General features: G+C 37.8%; 1 protein-coding gene across 1 annotated transcript in view; it reads right to left on the bottom strand.

The window, feature by feature from the left end:
* The window catches only part of SLC19A2 (solute carrier family 19 member 2), a 118,724-nt gene extending 96,643 nt beyond the window's left edge, over window positions 1–22,081 (bottom strand). The window contains exons 1-2 of the mRNA XM_053706506.1: window positions 21,782–22,081; window positions 15,502–16,107 (exon numbers count right to left, since the gene is read on the bottom strand). Of these exons, the coding sequence (XP_053562481.1) occupies window positions 15,502–16,107; window positions 21,782–21,958 (783 nt within the window). The 5' untranslated portion in view covers window positions 21,959–22,081. The remainder of the gene's footprint in view (window positions 1–15,501; window positions 16,108–21,781) is intronic.
* Between the last annotated feature and the right edge of the window lie 377 nt (window positions 22,082–22,458).

The raw sequence follows: 22,458 nt of genomic DNA, 5'->3' as shown, positions 1-22,458 counted from the left end.
ATTTCGCTTGAGACCTAATTTCAGATTGCGTTGTTTTATGCATTAATAAGGTGTCCCTTGGCTCTACTGTAAATCTCCCAATTTTCTGGAGAATAGCTATATCACACTTTAAGATGTGTAAGAACCGTTTTCTGTTTGATAGGAGAAGTGACACCTCCTATATTCCAAGATACTATGTTTAAAAGGTTATGTTCAATAAAAAAACCACACCGATACAAACAGAGAAAAAAAAAAAACCTCACCATGGAACCAGACCGTAAGCTTCTTTTCCACTTTTTACATAAAAACAGAGGGGGAATCCAAAGGGGGGAAACATTCACACCTAGGATAGGTTGGGCTTTCCGGTAATATTGCATCAGGGCGACTTTATCTTTAAAGTTAAGGAATTTGGCAATAACCGGTCTTGCTCTGTGTTCCCTGTTGGCGTTAACTGATTGTCCCCCAATTCTATGTATCCGCTCAACCACAATAGGGGGATATGTGGCAGGAATACCCAAGAGATCAACTAAAGTTGTTGAAATTATGTCAAATTTTCATTTGCTTTATTCTCGGGGGGGCCCAACTATCCTGATGTTGTTCCTGCGGGAACAGTTCTCAAGATCTTCTACCTTAAGCTGCATTTTGTAGAGAGTGATATTAGTTTCAAGTCTAGATTGGAGTGTCACATTATTATCCTCTAAGTCGGATATCCTCTGTTCAGCCTCCTGAAGTCTTTTAGACAATTGTCTGATTTCATTAGTCAATATTAAAATATCCTGTTTAATTTCCGATTTGAGGATATCCAATTTAGGTGTCAAAAGCACTCACTATGGTTCTCAACCAGAGCCTGCACGTCAGTATGGTTATTATCTCGTAAGGGATTGGTATTTACAGAATGAATCTCAGCCACAGAGTATTTTTATTTTTGCTCTTTCTAGATTTACCGGCCACAGCTAGAGTAGTGGTTTTGTGATACGTGGGTGACTTAATAAAAATTATCCATATAATGTGTTTACTTTCGTAAGAAAAAAAAAGAAAAAGAAAAAAGGGGAAGAAGGGCAGTGAAGTGGTTTGTTGGGGGATGCATGTAGGTAGTATGGAAAGGAAGGGGGGGGGGGGGGGGGGGGGGGGGGGGGGGGGGGGGGGGGGGAAAAAAAAAAAAAAAAAAAAGGGGAATTTCTCCAAAAAGTGATTTATATTAAACTTAGTGCATCTAAGACCAGCTATGCCAGCAAAAGGCTAACACAGAGAGCAAATCCGGATTTAAAAACTACTATATGAGTTTAAGTACTTTAGCATATAGTTAAAGGTTTTTAGTTATTTAATTAATTACTCTTATCAGGGAAAGTATCTTAGCTCCTAGAAAAGGGCTGACTTAGGGGTAAGTTTTAAGTTAAGACTATTACCATGATGAGTTCTAATAGACTTGTGGAAATCCAATAGAGCCAACTCACAAATGGAACTCTATCACTCAAAAATAGGAGAGATGTTAAATATACATAAGTTATTCACAATTGCAACAGTATTGTGACGTGTGTGCTTCAACCTTTACGGAAAAAGCCGTTTATCACTCAGCCATGGCAAAAGAGAAAAAAAAAACCTCAAAGATCTCATTAATACATGATACAGTACATTATTTCAGCAACTCCCAATTCAAATTATTTTGCAGGTAAAAGTATTTTGGAATGTAATTAGGAGTTCTGACTATTTATTTAACTAATTACTCATTGTCAAAAAGGATGTCTTGACTCCTATAAAAAAACAAAAAAAAAAGCGAGCTTTAGAGAACCTTTTAAAATGGGACTCTATTATCCTAATAGATTCTGGTAATTTTTAATAAAAATCCATTAAGGTCAGCTCACTAGTGGGTACTATATCACTCTACACGAGGCAGCATATTAAAATAAGTTGATTGAGGATTATATTTTTTAAGGAGAGCCAGGCTTTCTATGTATACACAGCCTATTACACAATTTTTACCTCATATGGGTTTCAAGTTATACCGAAAGAGCTATTGACCCTATGCACCTGCGAGGGTCATTAGGAATTTACTTTACAAAAAAAATACAATACAAATATTGTCACACACTTTCATAAATTCCCTGCTATTGTAAAAACATTGATATTTGCAGGAGTAATTAACTACTTCAATCGCCACTTCTGGCCAAAACAAACGGAGCCAAAAGATAAAACAGGATCTTAATGTCAGCCCATTTTAAAAGTAAATATTTTTGAGAAACTTTGGATCTGAAAAATTACCAACAGACATCAGAACTTTAAAAAATAATTCACAGCCTGCCACTTCCTGATGGCAAGCACTAAACAAATATATATATGCCATTCCTTAATATTCTAAGCCATGACTTAACTTATAAAGGTTTAGCTATCTGCTCAGGTCTAGCGTGTTAGTCAGTGGCAAGTTAAGGACCTGAAAGTAGCCAGTTTGTAAAAGTTAATGCGAAGGTTAATAAGCGGATAGCAAGTAGTCCAGCGAATGCAGATTGGCTTTTTAGCAGAGGCAAGGAGGATTTTAAGAAGAATTAAGTGCCGAGTCCACAGAGTCAAAACAATATTAAATCACGCTTGTAGAGCTGTAATCAGTCATATCAAAATGATGTACCTCAAACTGAATAAACTAAACAGCACATATCCTCCTATCAATTAAGGAGGTTTTCCAAGCACAATACTTGCTTATTTGCTCCTCTTTTGATTTGTGTCACTTTGGTAGTAGTTGTCCACCAAGAAGGGGGGTCTCCCAGGCTGCCAACGTCAATCCGATAAAGGTGGGGGGCTCCAGAGAACTAGCTTGTCTCAGGATCCGCAGGCCTCACAAGCCAATGCGTGGAAGGCTCTGGTACTCACAGATCAGGCTATGGTTGTTTCCCCTCCTCGTCCACTTTGCAGAGAGAAACACTGTATTTGAGCCGTCAGGTTCACTCCCTTCTCCCAGCAGATTATCTTTCCCCCTCACGCAGCACCGATGGGAGGGGGTATTTAGACCAAAACAGAACGGAGTAGTTTACTAGCTGCTAAATGTCTCTAAGCCTCTGAGTTGGGGGTTTAGCGATTTAGCGGGAGGCGCAGATATCTTTGCGCCAGCTTGACTTCCACAGAGAGGTGGATAACTCTGCCGCATGGGGAACCGGGTCACAGGGACACCAGGCGCGATTCTTCCGCCTAAGGCACAGGGGCTTGGAGAGCAGCGCTACATGACCTGCGCTTAGCTCCTCCTCCTCAAGTCTTCGGCTTGCAATCACCTCTATTTGGCAATTTAGAAAAGAGAGCCTTTTGCCAGAAGCAGAGGATTTGTATAAGAATTAAAACCGCCATTTGAATTATATGGACAGCAAGCTTTTTATTCCAGATTTTGTTTTTTCTTGTGGGAAGATATGGCTTCATTATCTGGTCAGAGAGGTCTACTCCGCCCATGTATTTGTTGTACTCTACAATGCAAACTGCCTTTTTCAGCTGTTTTATTTAATCTCTGAAGTAACTGGCTTGGTTCCCTCATTATTTATATCTTTCAACATACATACAGATTTTCTGTCACTAATTTTGAATGCTAAGAGTTCTTAACTCCGTAGCGTTGCAGTTTCTCCTGCCTTTTGTTTCTTTGAGACTAACTGCAGTGAGAAACATTTGACTTTTTCGAATTAGTCCATAGGCTACGGTGTCAAAGCAATATACCATTTTGAAAAGGGGGATAGTAGTATAATTATCAACGTAAAGATGGTACACATGTCCTAACAAGGCACTAATGATGCCCCAGACAATTTTTTCAATTGTGATGAAAGGTGGGCAGCCATGTGGATGCAGTTGTCAGTCTTTCCCTTCATATACTCTAATATTTTGTATTTAGTCTCTGGAACTCTCACATAGTTTATAAAATTGAATAGCAAAACATGCTCTTTAGGAGGGGATAATTGTAATCTACATTTAAAAAGCACTGGGACTTGTCAATACAAATATTTTTATATAGGGTATACACTTCAGCAATTTTTTTTAATAAAATAATCAATTAGTGATCTTATTTTATATAATCTGTCATAATTTGGGTCAGTCAAAGTAAGGGCCTGTATGTTATATGTAAATTGGAGGAAACTGTCTAAGATTTAATTTCTCGCTCTGGTCATTACTACTGGAAAGAGGAGTTGAAAATACATGGTGGGTAGACCAAAAGAATTTGATGCTTGGCTTATATGTATGATACCCATAGTCACTAAGCAAAAACGAGAAGACAGAGAAGCGCAAACACGCATCTAAGTGCAGACAATAGGTGATGTTTAATCCAATAGCCCCTGCCAGAGAGTGCTACTTACAGAGATACAATGTGTACCATTCGCATAAGTTGTATACAACTATGCTGCTTGCTTCGTTCCGGCATCTGACATATGACAAGCCCGCCTCCTTCTGACCGCTCTCAGCTGATCCAGTCCCCGGCACATAGGCTGTCAGACAGCTAGACTAAGTTCTTTAAGTGTGTGCCTTTCACTGCACCGTAAAGATAAAGGATACCAAGCTCAGGGTATTTGTATCCGTGTATAACGGTAAAACTTTTAATAGTACAAATACAAGCTCAATGTACAATATGGTTTTCTCAGCTCATTTAACCTCTCACACAATTGTGAAGGTAATAGCCTCACAGAAACCCTTTTAAAAACAGCTACAAAAACTCGACGTACGTTTCGCGTCTCAACTAGACACTTTTTTCAAGAGTATACAGCATTATGGGAAATACTCCTTAAAGAGGCTGTGAAACGTGACACATTATATACTGCCGGGGACTGGATCAGCTGAGAGCGGTCAGAAGGAGGCGGGCTTGTCATACGTCAGAACGAAGCAAGCAGCATAGTTGTATACAACTTATGCGAATGGTACACAGTGTATCTCTGTAAGTAGCAGTCTCTGGCAGGGGCTATTGGATTAAACATCACCTATTGTCTGCACTTAGATGCGTGTTTGCGCTTCTCTGTCTTCTCGTTTTTACTTAGTGATTTTCTACAAACAGTCTGTGATGGGACTTTCAAAAGAGGAGCTGCATTTCTGATGATACCATCCTAATTGGGACTTATTGACTACCCGGTTTTGAAAACGATATATACTGTACTTTTATTATTAAGTATGCTATATTTCTAAGGTAAACTGCTGTGTAATATTTCACTTGTACGATATACATACTTGCCATATTTGGGACATACTAGGATATAGATTTGGGGATTTTTTAGCGCACTTTATTGTTCTCTCTTTGATGATACCCATAGTAAGAATGAGCCCCAAAAATGTTTAATTCTGCAATGTTTGTTGGGAACCAATTATATTTTTGTAAAACTCAAGCACAGCTCTAAAGATTAGTTTGACAAATTATTTATTCTAAAAAAAGCATCTGACACTTTTTTTTTTTTAAAGTCTTAGTAAAATCAGGAATTTTAGGTCTATAAAGTTGAGGGGGATTCCTAATTAAATGATACCTTGAGACTCTTCTTCAAATTGCTCTTGTGGAGTTTGGGCCTATAATCTTATGGGAAAATTCCTTGAATTTTTTTTTTGGGGGGGGGGGGAACGGGACGTGGGTCTCGGCATCAGTGGCACTTGTTTCCTTGCCGCCTAAGACTGGTATTCCGATTCAGAGGGGTAAATATCAGACTCTGTATCATTAATGATTTTGTATACCTCTTCAACATTCTAAAATAGTTTTGCCATTTTTAGCTTGACAAATCTATAGTATATATCTTGATATAAGAAAAACAAAATCTGGTAGTATAATATAGTACAGATTACTCCTGCGTTCTCTCTCTCCCTAAAAAAATTATGATGTATTAAACATTTTACACAAAAAAAAAAAAAAAAAAAATGCTGTTCAGCTGGAATAAAAAGTAGGCAACTCAGGATGCTTCACAATAAGCCTTTAATCCATAAAAGTGCTTAGAACAAACCAAAGAGCATTAACCCATAACGTTTCGGTTCTAATCTTGAATCTTTTTAAATGGAGCCCATCAAAGACATACAGTGCTAAACCTCAGGAGTGCTAGACTGCCAGCCACCAACCTTCCAAGCAAGCTACCGGAGTTCCATGCGCAACCGCGCATAATGATGATGTCATCCACCACCGCTGTCAGAGTAGCAGGCTGTGAGGAGGTTGTCATGACAACGGTAAACAGCCGTTAGTAGAGTTAAGATGCTGGCAAGCTGGAGAAGCGATCAGAGGAAAAATGCATACTGTAACATGATAAAAATCACTACTAGTTATGACTATAGTAGACATTACAGCCATAATTATACTAAATGTAATACTAAGCACAAGTGAACTTCCCTCATACTAGGGAATTAAATTAATATTAACCCCTTAACGACCGAGGACGTGCAGGGTATGTCCTCTAAAAAGAGTCACTTAACAAACAAGGACGTACCCTGCACGTCCTCGGTCTGGAAAGCAGCTGGAAGCGATCCTGATCACTTCCAGCTGCTTTCTGGTTATTGCAGGATGCCTCGATATCGAGGCATCCTGCAATAACAATTTTTACCCCTCCGGTGCAGAGAGAGCCACTCTGTGGCCCTCTCTGCACCGGACATCGATGGCCGCATTCGTTGGTGGGTGGGAGCTGAAGTGGGAGGAGGGTGGGCGGTCATCGATGGCAATTGTGGGGTGGGGGAGGGAAGAGAGCACTTTGGGAGGGATCAGGGGTCTGATGTGCCAGGTGGGAAGCTGATCTCTACACTAAAGCTAACCCTGCAAGCTCCCTAATTAACCCCTTCACTGCTGGGCATAATTCACGTGTTGTGCGCAGTGGCATTTAGCGGCCTTCTAATTACCAAAAAGCAACACCAAAGCCTAGATCAATACTTGAGGTTGTCTACTACACCAGTGATTTGCAACCTTTTATTTGCTGTGGCACACTTTTATTTTTTTTTACACACCACCATCCCAAAATCACACATTGTAGCCTAATACAGGAGAAATATATATATATATATATATATATATATATATATATATATATATACACATATATATACACATACAGGGAGTGCAGAATTATTAGGCAAGTTGTATTTTTGAGGATTGATTTTATTATTGAACAACAACCATGTTCTCAATGAACCCAAAAAACTCATTAATATCAAAGCTGAATAGTTTTGGAAGTAGTTTTTAGTTTGTTTTTAGTTATAGCTATTTTAGGGGGATATCTGTGTGTGCAGGTGACTATTACTGTGCATAATTATTAGGCAACTTAACAAAAAACAAATATATACCCATTTCAATTATTTATTTTTACCAGTGAAACCAATATAACATCTCAACATTCACAAATATACATTTCTGACATTCAAAAACAAATCAGTGACCAATATAGCCACCTTTCTTTGCAAGGACACTCAAAAGCCTGCCATCCATGGATTCTGTCAGTGTTTTGATCTGTTCACCATCAACATTGCGTGCAGCAGCAACCACAGCCTCCCAGACACTGTTCAGAGAGGTGTACTGTTTTACCTCCTTGTAAATCTCACATTTGATGATGGACCACAGGTTCTCAATGGGGTTCAGATCAGGTGAACAAGGAGGCCATGTCATTAGATTTTCTTCTTTTATACCGTTTCTTGCCAGCCACGCTGTGGAGTACTTGGACACGTGTGATGGAGCATTGTCCTGCATGAAAATCATGTTTTTCTTGAAGGATGCAGACTTCTTCCTGTACCACTGCTTGAAGAAGGTGTCTTCCAGAAACTGGCAGTAGGACTGGGAGTTGAGCTTGACTCCATCCTCAACCCGAAAAGGCCCCACAAGCTCATCTTTGATGATACCAGCCCAAACCAGTACTCCACCTCCACCTTGCTGGCGTCTGAGTCGGACTGGAGCTCTCTGCCCTTTACCAATCCAGCCACGGGCCCATCCATCTGGCCCATCAAGACTCACTCTCATTTCATCAGTCCATTAAACCTTAGAAAAATCAGTCTTGAGATATTTCTTGGCCCAGTCTTGACGTTTCAGCTTGTGTGTCTTGTTCAGTGGTGGTCGTCTTTCAGCCTTTCTTACCTTGGCCATGTCTCTGAGTATTGCACACCTTGTGCTTTTGGGCACTCCAGTGATGTTGCAGCTCTGAAATATGGCCAAACTGGTGGCAAGTGGCATCTTGGCAGCTGCACGCTTGACTTTTCTCAGTTCATGGGCAGTTATTTTGCGCCTTGGTTTTTCCACACGCTTCTTGTGACCCTGTTGACTATTTTGAATGAAACGCTTGATTGTTCGATGATCACGCTTCAGAAGCTTTGCAATTTTAAGAGTGCTGCATCCCTCTGCAAGATATCTCACTATTTTTGACTTTTCTGAGCCTGTCAAGTCCTTCTTTTGACCCATTTTGCCAAAGGAAAGGAAGTTGCCTAATAATTATGCACACCTGATATAGGGTGTTGATGTCATTAGACCACACCCATTCTCATTACAGAGATGCACATCACCTAATATGCTTAATTGGTAGTAGGCTTTCGAGCCTATACAGCTTGGAGTAAGACAACATGCATAAAGAGGATGATGTGGTCAAAATACTCATTTGCCTAATAATTCTGCACTCCTTGTGGGTGTTTTTTGGTGGTTGTAGATGTGCAACAGATTTTGGGGGTCAAAGTTATAAAAAGTGTTTTTTTTTCCCATTTTTCCTCATATTTTATAAAAAAAATTTTTATAGTAAATGATAAGATATGATGAAAATAATGGTATCTTTAGAAAGTCCATTTAATGGCGAGAAAAACGGTATATAATATGTGTGGGTACAGTAAACGAGTAAGAGAAAAATTACAGCTAAACACAAACACCGCAGAAATTTAAAAATAGCCCTGGTCCCAAATGGACAGAAAATGGAAAAGTGCTGTGGTGATTAAAGGGTTAAACTGGAGGCTATTAGTGGTGCAAAATAATAGTCATAAGGGGACACAATTTTTTGGCATTAGGGCTGCACGATTAATCGCGGATGCAGTTTTAAACTGCGATTAATAGCCGCGGTTTCAAAACCGAGAGTACGCAATAAAAAAAATAAAATCATCATCATCATCATCATCAGATCGTCATGAAACGGAGGCAGAGAGGGAGGATGAGAGGCGGACCAGTATGCGGCCGTGGGCAGATCTGAGAATGCCCACGAAACGGCCATTTTGGAAGAGATTGAAGAAGAGTGTGTGAGAGTCATCTGGGAGTGTTGTGGCGGTGGTCAAGCGGTGGGACAGCTCAAAGTTGTTAGCAATAAAGTGAATATTGTTAAAAAAAAAAAAAAAAAAAAAAATTAAAAAGGGACATGAAAACCAAATTTTTTTTTTTCATGGATTTAGAAAGAGCAAGCAATTTTAAACAACGTTTTAATTTACTTCTATTATCTAATTTGCTTCATTCTCTTGATATGCTTTGCTGAAAAGCATATCTAGATATGCTCAGTAGCTGCTGATTGGTTGATGCACATAGATGCCTCATGTGATTGGCTCACCCATGTGCATTGCTATTTCTTCAACAAAGGATATCCAAAGAATGAAGAAAATTAGATAATAGAAGTAATTTAGAAGGTTATTTAAATCTATCTACCTGAATCATGAAATATTTTTTTGGGGTTCAGTGCCCCTTTAAGTGCCTTACTGATTTTTTTTTTTTTTAACTTCTGTGACGCTTAACATTGAGTTTGATTACATATTACAATATATTTTATTTATAAATGTTCATTAAAGGGCCATAATACCCAAATGTTTAGACACTTCAAAGTGATGCAGTATAGCTGTAAAAAGCCGACTAGAGAAAATATCACCTGAACATCTCTATGTAAAAAAGAAAGATATTTTACCTCAAAAGTTCCTCAGTAGCCACATCCCATTGTAAAGGATTTCTAAGCAGCATATTAGTATGTCTATCCTGGGACAGCTAAGGGGATGAGCCTCTTGCACTCATTATTTCCCTATGCGGGTTAAGGGAAGCTTTCTATGAAATCTCATGAGAGTTAAGTCAAATCTCATGAGATCACAGTAAAAGAGTTCATGACCTCAGCACTGCTGATGCCGATTGGCTGCTGTTCATTTCTTCATTTTTTTTTTTACCAGCAGCTGGAAGCAGCCGAGTATAACTTTTTACACAGAACTTACTCTGCTGAGCTGAGGAGATTGTGAGGTCAAATATCTTCCTTTTTTACATAGAGATGCTCAGGTGATATTTTCCTGTCAGCTTTTTACAGTTATACTGCATCAGTTTCAAGTGATTTAGCATATGAGTATTATGTCCCTTTAAGGGTTGCTTGTAGGATGTATTGTGAGGTGAATTGTAAAATATAATCTATTCAACATAGTTACCAAAATATATATAAATAATATCTACTACGTAGTGCTCTCATCTATCTAGTAGATAGATTAGAGGATAATGATACAGTTACTTACTAGATAGATAATAAATGTAATATTATATTTATTTAATATATAATTTGAGTCAAGTGTAGATTCCCAGAAGATAAATCATCAATAGTAGTACACAGTGGTGAAGTGCACAACACGTTTTTTTTATTTTTAGATTTTTCCTCTAATTATAAGTGTTAATTTGTATGCTCCAAGAGAGTATTGGACATTGAGAAACATGTACAGTAAGATTCTGTAGTGTTAAATAAACGTTTTATTGAAAAATTAAGGTGTTATAGTAATTTTTTATAAAATCGTGATTAAATCGCAATCACGGTTTTTCCCCCTTACCACCCAGCCCATATCCATATATCTATATCTATCTCTCTTGTAGGCAATACAAATAACTAACAATATTACTTAGAATACAACCTTTGCACTATTGAACAACTACTGTATTATACATATCAAATTGATTTTTTATTACATTTTGTTAACAGTACTATTGCCAAAATAAAAAAGTGCAGTATAAATCAGTGTTGTACAGCAACAAACAACTATAAATCTAAACAAAGAGGAGATTACAGCAACTATAGTAACTGATACAGCAGATAAAGACAATAACTTACATAAAATTTCATTCACACGCTATTTATAATATAAAAGATAACTCAGAGTTGTATAAAAACTAGGCATGTCTCTCTCTGCAAGTCTATTTCTGCACTGCCCCACTCGTGCGGTATGCAGAAATAATGCGATCTCACTACGGTTAGAGAAATGGCGGCAGAGAAGCCCAGTACAGCAGAGTCATACAGGGTACGGCGCTGGTCGTTAAGGATCTAAGAGGTCATCTTGACTAGCTCCTGATATTTCCATATCTAAGATGAAATGGGTCCAACAGTGGTCCCTTCTGTTATAATCCCTAATGGCCCCTATATTTCATAACTTCAGCCTAGATGGTCCAAGAGTAACTTTTTTTTTTTTTTAAATAGCGTGCTATTCATATAAATATTATTTAATCTTTTACTGAATTTACAGGGCCGATTTATCAGCGGTCTGTCCGACAGACATTGATTAATGCCGACAGTGTTATCATTGCACAAGAAGTTCTTGTAAACTGCTTATGCAATGCCACCCCCTACAGATTTGCAGCCAATCAGCCGCTAGCAGGGGGTGTCAATCAACCCGATCGTATTCGATCAGGTTGATGACTTTCCGCCACTCAGATCAGGCGGACCAGTGGTCTTAAGACCGCTGCTTCTTAACTCCTGTTTCCGGCGAGCCTGAAGGCTCACGCGGAACCAGGGCAAGTTGGCCATATTCGGGGCATAGTAAATCGGCCCCACAGTCTTAATTTATAGTGTTCTGTGTAGACAGAATGTGTTTTGAGTCTAACTAATAATGGTCTACTAAATATATGTAAAATGTCATTTTACTGTGTGCTCTTAGAGACATAGCCCTGATCACATGACTGACTATATAAAAATCTATTGACTTGCATTTAGCATCGTGTTGTGCAAACTCGTAAATAACTCCCTGTGCCTGAACACAGTGTTATCTATATGGCCCACAGTCTCTTGTTGTTAAAAGCAATTTAAAAAACATGTGATAAGAGGCAGCCAATAAGGGTTTAGAAATTAGCATATGAGCCTACCTAGGTTTAGGTTCAACTAAGAAGAAAACAAAGCAAATTTGATAATAAAAGTAAATTGGAAAGTTGGTTAAAAATTTCATCTCCTATCTGAAAGTTTAATTTTGACTAGACTGTCCCTTTAACTTATTTGGGAAAGTTTACGCAATGTCTACACAAACACATTCTTTAAAGCAAAAAAAAAAAAAAAATTTTAGTTGACTCCTAGATTTAGAAAAATTGAGTCCTGGCTTCACTTTTCCGCTTCCCCTTTGTGCTCTAACCCTGCACTAGAGTTCAGTAAGGGGAGAAAAGTCAAGAGAGAGAAACACAATAACTATTCACATTGAGCTATATGAAACAATGACACCTACAAATAGAAATGAAAAATGCAGGCACACGTGATTTTATCTGACACTGCTCCTGTTCTTGCTGCATATTCCACGATGACCGTGCAGATTGCAGCATGTTCTGCCTTGGGGCTTATACTTCAGAGAAATAATGGATTTTACCTTTTTTTAAACTTAAAGGGCCACTAAACCCAAAATCTTTCTTTCAGGATTAAGATAGAACATACAAATTTAAACATTAAAATTTACTTCTATTATTTATTTTGCTTCATTTTTTAGATATCCTTATTTGAAGAAAACGCAATGCACATGGGTGAGCCAATCACATGAGGCTTCTATGTGCAGCAACCAATCAGCAGCTACTGAGCATATCTAGATATGCTTTTCAGCAACGAATATCAAGAGAATAAAACAAATTAGATAATAGAAGTAAATTAGAAAGATGTTTAAAAATTGCATTCTCTTTCTAAATCATGAAAGAAAAAATGTGGGTTTCATTTCCCTTTAATTTGTCCAGTGTCTATGACTTCCTGTCACAGCCCCACAAGGAGGCTAGACGCTCTACAGGAAGCTCATCTAGCATATCATCATAACATTTCTATAGTAACATAAGCTGGTTAAGCACTGTTTAAAGGGACACTGAACCAATTTTTTTTCTTTTGTGATTCAGATAGAGCATGACATTTTAAGCAACTTTCTAATTTACTCTATTATCAAATTGTCTTCATTCTCTTGGTATCTTTATTTGAAACGCAGGAATATAAGTTTAGCTGCCGGCCCATTTTAGGTGAACAACCTGGGTTGTCCTTGCCAATTGGTGAATAAATTCATCCACCAATAAAAAAGTACTATCAAGAGTTCTGAACAAAAACTTAGATGCCTTCTTTTTCAAATAAAAAGATAACAAGAGAAGAAAAATTGATAATAGGATTAAGTTAAAAAGTTGCATGCTCTATCTGAATCACGAAAGAAACATTTTGGGTTCAGTGTCCCTTTAAAAAATGACAGTGCACTGGAAACGTATTTTGATTTGAATTTGGAGTAATATTAAAGTTAATATGCCGGGTTCTTCCGGTGTACTTCTATCTCCATTGCAAATTTTACATAGCAGAGAGCTCTCATTTATATGGCAGACAGCTCACAATAGGGAAACGCTTATTTTCTTCGATAATTGCACCAAGACTACCCTGCGATGATAAACGTGGTTCTTCACATTTTTGCTTGCAAACTTTTGATCATTGGGCCCTAACAGATGGAAGTTAGTCCAGATTATAAGTGGAGCACAAACGTCTGCACACGAGCGATAAGGTGTTTATGACAAGGGTTTGCACTCGTCAGGCTTACCGCTCATATTATGAGTTTAAAGTAAATGTGATTGTCTTTTACGCTAGAATGATTACAGCGACTTCAGAGCTCTGGTTAAATGTTTTGCAAAACAAAACAAAAATTTCACAAAAACCACATCAAAATTACTAAGTATAGTTACTCTAATAAACATTATGCAAAAAAATTAAAACATACATTTTTAATAAAATGTAAAAACTATGTATTTACTGTAAATTTGACATTCTAATGATCTGCACATAGCAGAATATGTTCTAAATATAATATATATATATATATATATATTTATATTATTTAAGAAATATAACATTCTTGTATGTTTTCACGTGGGGCTAGCACACATGCGTTCAGGTTTGCGCGAGATTGGGGTGCTTGTTTTTTCTCCATTGAAATCTATGGGGGCATATGTGAAAGTGCATGTGATATTCTTAAGTTTGGCTTTTTGCGCCAGTCAGGTTAGCGTGCAAGCGAAAACAGTTTACTTTCAACTTATAATATGAGCACAACCCAATAAGTGCAAAAAGCTTACTTCGAGAGGGAGCGTTTAAGAGTTTCAATTGAATTCTTACACATAATTGGAAAATACATGCTTATGAAACATAAAATTTTTTAGACGTGCCCTTTCAGAGATTCGGCATTGGTTTGTATAAACAAATGCCTAACATGGCTGTGGGAAGCAGTGGTCAGAGCAAGATTTATTTGTCTAATAGTGCAACACACAAAAGATATGTGCAAAGCCAGTGGCTTTAAAGGGACAGTCTACACCAGAATTTTTATTGTTTTAAAAGATAGATAATCCCTTTATTACCCAGTTCCCAGTTTTGCATAACTAACACATTTATAATAATATACTTTTAACCTCTGTGATTATCTTGTATCTAAGCCTCTGCAAACTGCCCCTTTTTTCAGTTCTTTTGACAGACTTGCAGTCTAGCCAATCAGTGCCTGCTCCCAGATTACTTCACGTGCACGAGCACAGTGTTATCTATATGAAATACGTGAACTAACACCCTCTAGTGGTGAAAAACTGTTAAAATGCAATCTGAAAGAGGTGGGCTTCAAGGTCTAAGAAATTAGCATATGAACCTCCTAGGTTAAGCTTTCAACTAAGAATACCAAGAGAACAAAGCAAAATTGGTGATAAAAGTAAATTGCAAAATTGTTTAAAATGACATGCTCTACCTGAATCCTGAAAGTTTATTTTGGCCTAGACTGTCCCTTTAAGTCACACACTTCTGTTAATTGAAAGCTGTTAAATTGAAACTAACCTTTATTCATGAAAAAAAAATGCACACACAGGACTGGATATTATAGGGGGGGGGGGGGAGTTGCCCCCCATCTTTAACGCTGAGCGGACTAGTAACTTTTTCATGATCTGGACAGAACAAACAATTTTAAACAACTTTTCAATTTACTTCCATTATCAAATTTGTTTCATTCTCTTGTTATCCTTTGCTGAAGGAACAGCAATGCACTACAGGCAGCTAGCTGAACATATCTAGTTAGCCAATCACAAGAAACAAATATGTGCAGGCACCAATCAGCAGCTTGCCCCCACTAGTGTAGGATATGCGCGTATTCTCTCAACAAGGGATACAAACAACAAAAGTACATTTAAAAATAGAAAAATGACGTGCTCTAACTCGTGAAAGTTTGATTTTGACTTTCCTATCACTTACAGTGATATTTTCCCCCACAGTGTTTGTATATACAGTATTACTTTGAATGGATACACTTTACTTTTTCAAGGATTAATCATTTGTGACTTAAAAATCATCAGCGCACAAGACAATCATTAAGTTTTTCTGTTTTATGGAAAAATAAAATAACGAATCTGCTTACCTGATTTCCACCTGTGTGTTTTTCACTATTCAATGGTATTTGTGATTCAATTTCTTCTGACTCCTGAACAGCTGTCAAATTGCTGTTCTTAGCATAGTCTCTTTTTGAAGCATCCAAATTATTTGTGTTTTTATTTGAATGGTCGTTTAAAGTTTGGTGAAAGAAAAGACTATTTACAGGCATTGGTAAAAACCACGAAATTGCAAAAGCAATAGAGACACAAGTTAAAGAAATAACGTTCAGACTGAACAGAGACCAGTTGGCTAATGAAACCAGAATCTGGGCAGTTACAGAACCAACCGTGTAACCAGTTAATGTTGCAGAGCGGCAATAGCTGGTAACTTTTTGATACATTTTAGTATCTACCACACTGTAGATGTAAGCATAATAGGCGACTTCTGTTGCAGTTGACATGCCATAGAAAAACTCAAGGAACTGAATTGCCAGAACTCCTTGTACATACAATAACATAAACCATGTAATTATAAGGCTCAAGCCTTGCAAAATAATGACTGGCTTATATCGAAGGTAATCTGTTGCAATGAATACAGGAAATAGCAATGCCAAATATGAATATGTCCAAACTGGGTAGATTTCATTGAAAAGCTAAAAAGAAAGAAAAAAGGTTTTCAGGTTAAAAGTATTAAAAATACTATTATATACAAATACTAGCTTACATACAGAGAATTTCTGGCAAACAACATTAATTTAAACCTAAGTATGGATGCAATTGTCCAAGTTCTGAACGTAAACAAACCTAGAATTTGAACTGTTTTTTTTTTTCCACCAGAATTTACTTCTTTCACATTAAAGGGATACTACACCCAATTTTTTTCCCCTTTCATGATTCAGATAGAGCATGCAATTTTATCAAATTTCTAATTTACCTATATGATCATTTTTTCTTTGTTCTCTTGGTATCTTAATTTGAAAAGCAGAAATGTTAAAGTGAAAGTAAATCCTAGGGTTTTACAAACGCTAGGATTAACTATTGAAACGAATAAAGTGGACTTTCATTCATTTAGTATAAGATACTCAATGTAGAGAGCTCCTTTATTTGTTTCAATCGGTCGCCATTTTTAGCTGCTACAGCAGCCCACGGCTAAAAATTTTTTTTGCTAAGAGGTGACGTTTTCACCTCTTAGCCAATAGTAAAAAACGGTAAATCCGGCTTGGCGCCCATGGGAGCCGGATTTATTGTACAGCTATTGGCAAATAGGTGAAAACGTCACCTCTAAACAAAAAAAATTTTTTAGCCGTGGGCTGCTGTATCAGCTAAGAACGGCGATCGATTGAAACAAATAAAGGAGCTCTCTACATTGAGTATCTAATACTTCATGAATGAAAGTTCCCTTTATAAAACGCTAGGATTTACTTTCACTTTAAGTTTAGAAGCCGGACCATTTTTGGTTCAGAAACTGGGTAAATTTATCCACCAAATAAGCAAGCACTAACCAGGGTGCTGAACCAAAAATTGACAGGCTCCTAAGCTTAGATTACTGCTTTTTTAAATAAACATAGCAAGAGAATGAAGACAAAATTGATAATAGGAGTAAATTAGAAAGTTGCTTAAAATTGCATGCTCCATCTGAATCATGAAAGAAAACAATTTGGGTTTAGTGTCCCTTTACATACGCCTACACTTTAAGAAATATTTTATTTTTAACCCTCAAACACACTTTTTTTTTTATTGTGAATACCATGATCATGATAGGTCTTACTGCAATAAAAACACCCATATTTGTATTCTGCAGTCCCAGACGCAGAACTTTTTTTCACTTTCTGTAATGACAGTTTTAGTCAAAAAATTTCTACAGGTCATTTTTAAATTAAGTACATTTTTAGGCAGTTATACTAAAGCACCAGCTCAATTGCAATATTTTGATTATCTGGAGAATAAAGCAATTTTTAAAGTTTTATATATTATATTGCAGCAGGTAAAAAGAGGCAGTTATCATTTGCTGTGGCTGCACTGTGTTAAGGAAAATGTACACAATGCAACCAGACCAAAGCGCTGTTTAAAGAGAACAGCCTGTTGTGCAGCAGCGCTACAAAGCGAAAGTGCTAATTGTTCCCTAATGCGTCACATTCTTTCTGCAGACATGCTGCATTTTCTGTGATGACATCTCAGATCACTGCATGTTCTGCCTTGGGGTAACTGTAGTTACAGGGTGTCACCATGAGCACCTGCACCATCACCCAAATTTTTACAAGGTGGTGATTTTCAGCTGCCTTTTTGACAGAAGTTGGAGAATTCAGAAGTGGAGAAATGGGATAAATGTGCAAACATTTCTGTTCTGTAAGCGTGTCTATTGTACCAATTTGAAGTTATTCAGGGTGTTCTAGTGCAGTGTTTTTCAACCAGTGTGCCGTGGCACACTAGTGTGCCGTGAGAGATCCTCAGGTGTGCCGCGACAGACTGACAACAGTGTGACATATTTTTTCAATTTTGCTTGTTTTGATGTGACAGGCTCATCAGACAGGCAGGCATCATTTACAACCATGACATATTGACATTCATTCACAGACAATCATTATGATGTTTAATATATGCTGTATTAGGCTACAATGTGTGATTTTGTAAAAGTTTGGGATGGTGGTGTGCCGCAGGATTTTTTTTATGTAAAAAAGTGTGCCACGCAAAAAAAATGTTGAAAATCACTGTTCTAGTGTGCACTTGCAGGTAATTATCATTGCATAGTAAAAAAAAATGCTATATAATCTGAACAAAAAGGCACATCTGCATAATTTTAATTATTCACACCTGTTGTTTGTCACATGCACTGCCTATAAAAGGTGGAGTTGAGTTATGTGCTAATCACTTGGCTTGAGAAAGGAGAGAAGCCCGAAACGTCGCCTGTTCTTCACTGCTTGTAATAAAAATGTTTTAAACTCCATTTGGTGTGCCGCAGCCATTTCTACTATGTATGTATGTATGTATGTATGTATGTATGTATGTATGTATGTATGTATGTATGTATGTATATATATATATATATATACACACCGGAGCCCCGCTGTAAAGTGAAAACCGCCTTAAAGTGAAACAAGGCAGTTTTAGCTTTTAATTCACTTGCCAGTGTGTTTAAAGACTTTAAAAAATGTTTGAACCAACATAGATTATGGTTGCAATAGTGCTACGTTTAGTTTAACACTAGCACAGTATTCAATTAGGATTCAATAAATACTGTACCTGTAAAATAGTGACAATTACTGTAGTAAAATTTGCCAGACTATAGCACTGAGACACAGATTGCACTGTAATGCTGTAAACATATGTACCTTGCATTTATAAACTTGCATTAATTATTTAAATGTAGGCCAAAGTAATGCATAGCGCTTACTGATTGGTGGCTTAATTTAGAAACCAATCGCTACCCAGGGTGCTGAACCAAAAAAAAAAAAAAAAAAGGGCCAGCTCCTAAGCTTATATATCTGCTTTTTCAAATAAAGATACCAAGAGAATGAAGAAAAATTGATAATTAGGTGTAAATTAGAAAGTTGCATGCTCTATCTGAATCAAAAGAAAACATTTGGGTTTTATATCCCTTAAAGAAATTATGCAGGTGCCTGGATTTTAAAAACAAAATAAAAAATGTAATGCATTAGGGTGTCAAAAAAAGATGCTGATATTTTTAAACCAGCTTTATTGGGAATTAAAAATACAAAACAGTACAATCTGTGTTACACCCCTTTTTGATGTTTGTTTAACTGAGGGCAAAAAAAAATGCATTTTTTTTTTATGAAACTGCCAACTGATTTGTATAAAGACTCCATTATATATTTCAAAATACTGTTTTGTATTTTTGTCTCCGTACCGTAGTTCTTTAAAATTAAACTACATTACCCATCATGCCTTACATATACAAACTACACTGTGTTATGTTATTAGTGCTCGTGCGTACGCTTTAATAGTGTCCAAACAATCTGATGGGTAAATTGTAATATTTGATGTGCTGGGATTGGAATGCGATGACGCGCTGGAGCGCATGCACAGTAAGTATTTGCGGTCAAACATCTGACAGAACATCCCTTCCATTAGCTGATCTGACAAGTTTGCTAATCTGACAGAACGTCACTACTGCTTTTTCATACTGGCTGGCATTTGCTGCTAAGGAGGAGTTCACTGAGGCAAGTTTTTTTTTTTTTTTTTTTGGGGGGGGGGGGGGGAGAGAGAGTTAATTATATTGTTATCTGTGTTCTCCACAAAAAAAGTTTGCCAGCTAGGTGGCATTAAGTAGACGGGTAGGGGCAGTGTAATACTTTGCAATATTACAACTTTGTCTGTTATTTCCAAAGTACAAATTAATTTAATAATTTAACATGAATCTTAATATTGGCTTAAAGGAATTGTCTAGTCAAAATTAAACGTTCATGATTCAGATAGAGCAATTTTAAGCAACTTTTTAAAGTACTCCTATTATCAATTTTTCTTCGTCATCTTATCTTTATTTGATAAAGCAAGAATGTAAGCATAGGAGACGGTGTTCTAAAAGAAGTTGTATGACGCATAGGAATGCGCGACCTACGTCACTTCCGGTGATGTGTATCAGCTGCTGGAGGTGTGTGCCGCTCAATGTGCATGAGGCCCAACCTCCTCCAAACAGCTGTTTAAAGTGAATGTAAATTTTGATGCTAAAGTGCCCGGTTTTTAAAACTTTGATTAAAAACAGGGGCACTTTAATTCATAAAAATTTACATTTCACTCCTGTTGTGACAAAAAAAAAAAAAAAAAAAAAAAAAAAAAACTTTCCTTTTAAACTTCACAGCAGCTCCAGCTTTCTCCGGTCTCACAAGCCATTTCTGATGTCAGAAATGATTGATAGGTCATTCTCCAGTGTCTGATTCACTGCTGTGATTGGAGGAAGCTGATGCCTCATTTTAGACCCAGGAAGAGGCTTTGAAACAGGTGGAGGAAGCTGGAGCTGCTGTGAAGATTAAAAGGTAAGTTTTTTTCACAACAGGAGTGAAATGAAAATTTTTATGAATTAAAGTGCCCCTGTTTTTAATCGAAGTTTTAAAAACCGGGCACTTCAGCATCAAAATTTACATTCACTTTAACGCTACTTATTTGAGAACAACGGGTCTAGGAATTCTATGGGCCGTGCATGTACACACAGCCCTACTCTTCACTCATCAGACAAGGCACTAGCGACACACTGGTTGTACAGCCACTGACTTCACAGACGAATCAGATAATACATAGTAAAAAAAAGCGTTACTGCATTATCTGATTGGTCCGTTTGATTTGCCCACCTCCATTTCATTTCCAAATTGTTCCATCGCTCGCCGCCGACTTGCCGTGCCGGGGGGGTTGTGCTTATGGGGTTTACAGGGGGTGCTGATGGGGCTTATGTAGGTTACAGAGAGGGTAACCTACACAAGCCCCATTAGCACCCCCTGTAACCACCATAAGCACCCCTTGTGTAACTTACGTAAGCCCCATCAACACCCCCTGTAAACCCCATAAGCACAACTCCCCCCCTGCAAGTCAGCGGCGTGCGATGGAACAATTTGGAAATTGAATGGAGGTGGGCAAATAAAACGGACTACGGACCGATTAGACACCTATCAATTGTAGCCAGGTGTCAGTAAAACCAGTAGGGGGTGCACCCACTAAATATGCCCTGGGGAGAACACTGGATAATGTATCTCATTCCCATCCAGAACACTGCACAGCAAGAAACTGATCTCAAGCTAAAATTTGCTTTTCTAAAATTATTTGAGGGACCTCACAGTACTGATGAGGAGTCTTCTTAGATAATCTCACAAGAGCAGAGAGCAATAGAAAGTCAGGCACTATTAAGTAACAAACTTGCACTCTCTCTAAACTTACTGCAGGACAACAACCTGTTCATTCTCTATGCACATACTGTACAATCCTGAAACTCAACAGACCTGTATCTATAAACATGTTACACCACACACTAAATACTTGGGAGTCTCTGTTCTCTCACTGCAGAACATATTTCTATGCAGTGTACACAACATGCATAAAATGACGGTCAGAAGCATGATCACATTTTTCACACCGACCGAATGCCTCATCCTACTCATAATTTACAGGATTGGCACCCTCGGGCATATTAGTCTGCACAGCCAGTGCCAGGCTAGTACATACCAGTTTGCCGGCTGACTAAACAATGTGTAACTCTCAGCAGGTGGTGGAGCGGGCACGGGTTGCCAGCATCAATGATACAAACGCTACACTTATAAAGATATCACATGCACACGCATGCAGTATAAACACTGAATTGGGCCCCAACATCCTGGTACCCACCTGCCTCTCGGTGAGATTCTTATCTGGTCCCAGTAGGTACGGGGTGACAAAGGGCTCGGACGGCCTTAGACTGGCAAAGAAACCGTATGCACACAACAGACATGTGGGAAATATCGAGCCTGTCCCAGACAGCAGCAGCATCCTCCTCCTGCGGGCAACAGCCCCCTGCAGATCCATAAGGGGAAAGGGTTAAAAACAATTGTCAGGTCCAGTCAGAAATAGGTAGATTGCTATAGCGCTGCCATGAGGAACCGTGAGGCTGGTTTAAGTTGCTCCAGCATGCGACAGTCAGCGGCACAAGGTCATTATAAACCCTGGCGGTTACACAGTATAGGGGAGGAGTGATACGAACACTACGCAATAGCACTGAGTGTAATGGTGTGAGGGGCGGGATTCTGTATGAAAAAAATCTTTCATTGAATGAATTGTTTATTATATAAATATGACGCGGAGCTACACGATATTTTTTTCTACCTTTTCTATTTATATTTCTAGTGTTACTGAAAGGCTCAGGTGAAATAGCACTGGCGTTAGAGAGGGCTACTATACTATTATTATTGTCCTAATTATTTATTTAACAAAGGTTAAAGGGACAGTCAACTCAAAAATTGTTCATTTTTTTAAAAAGATAGATAATCCCTTTATTCCCCAGTTTTGCACAGCCAACATGGTTATAG

This window comes from Bombina bombina, chromosome 3, assembly GCF_027579735.1.
Source record: "Bombina bombina isolate aBomBom1 chromosome 3, aBomBom1.pri, whole genome shotgun sequence".
Lineage (NCBI taxonomy): Eukaryota > Metazoa > Chordata > Amphibia > Anura > Bombinatoridae > Bombina > Bombina bombina.
The sequence above is the reverse complement of the archived record's forward strand: the minus strand, read 5'-3'. Positions and strand labels throughout refer to the sequence as shown.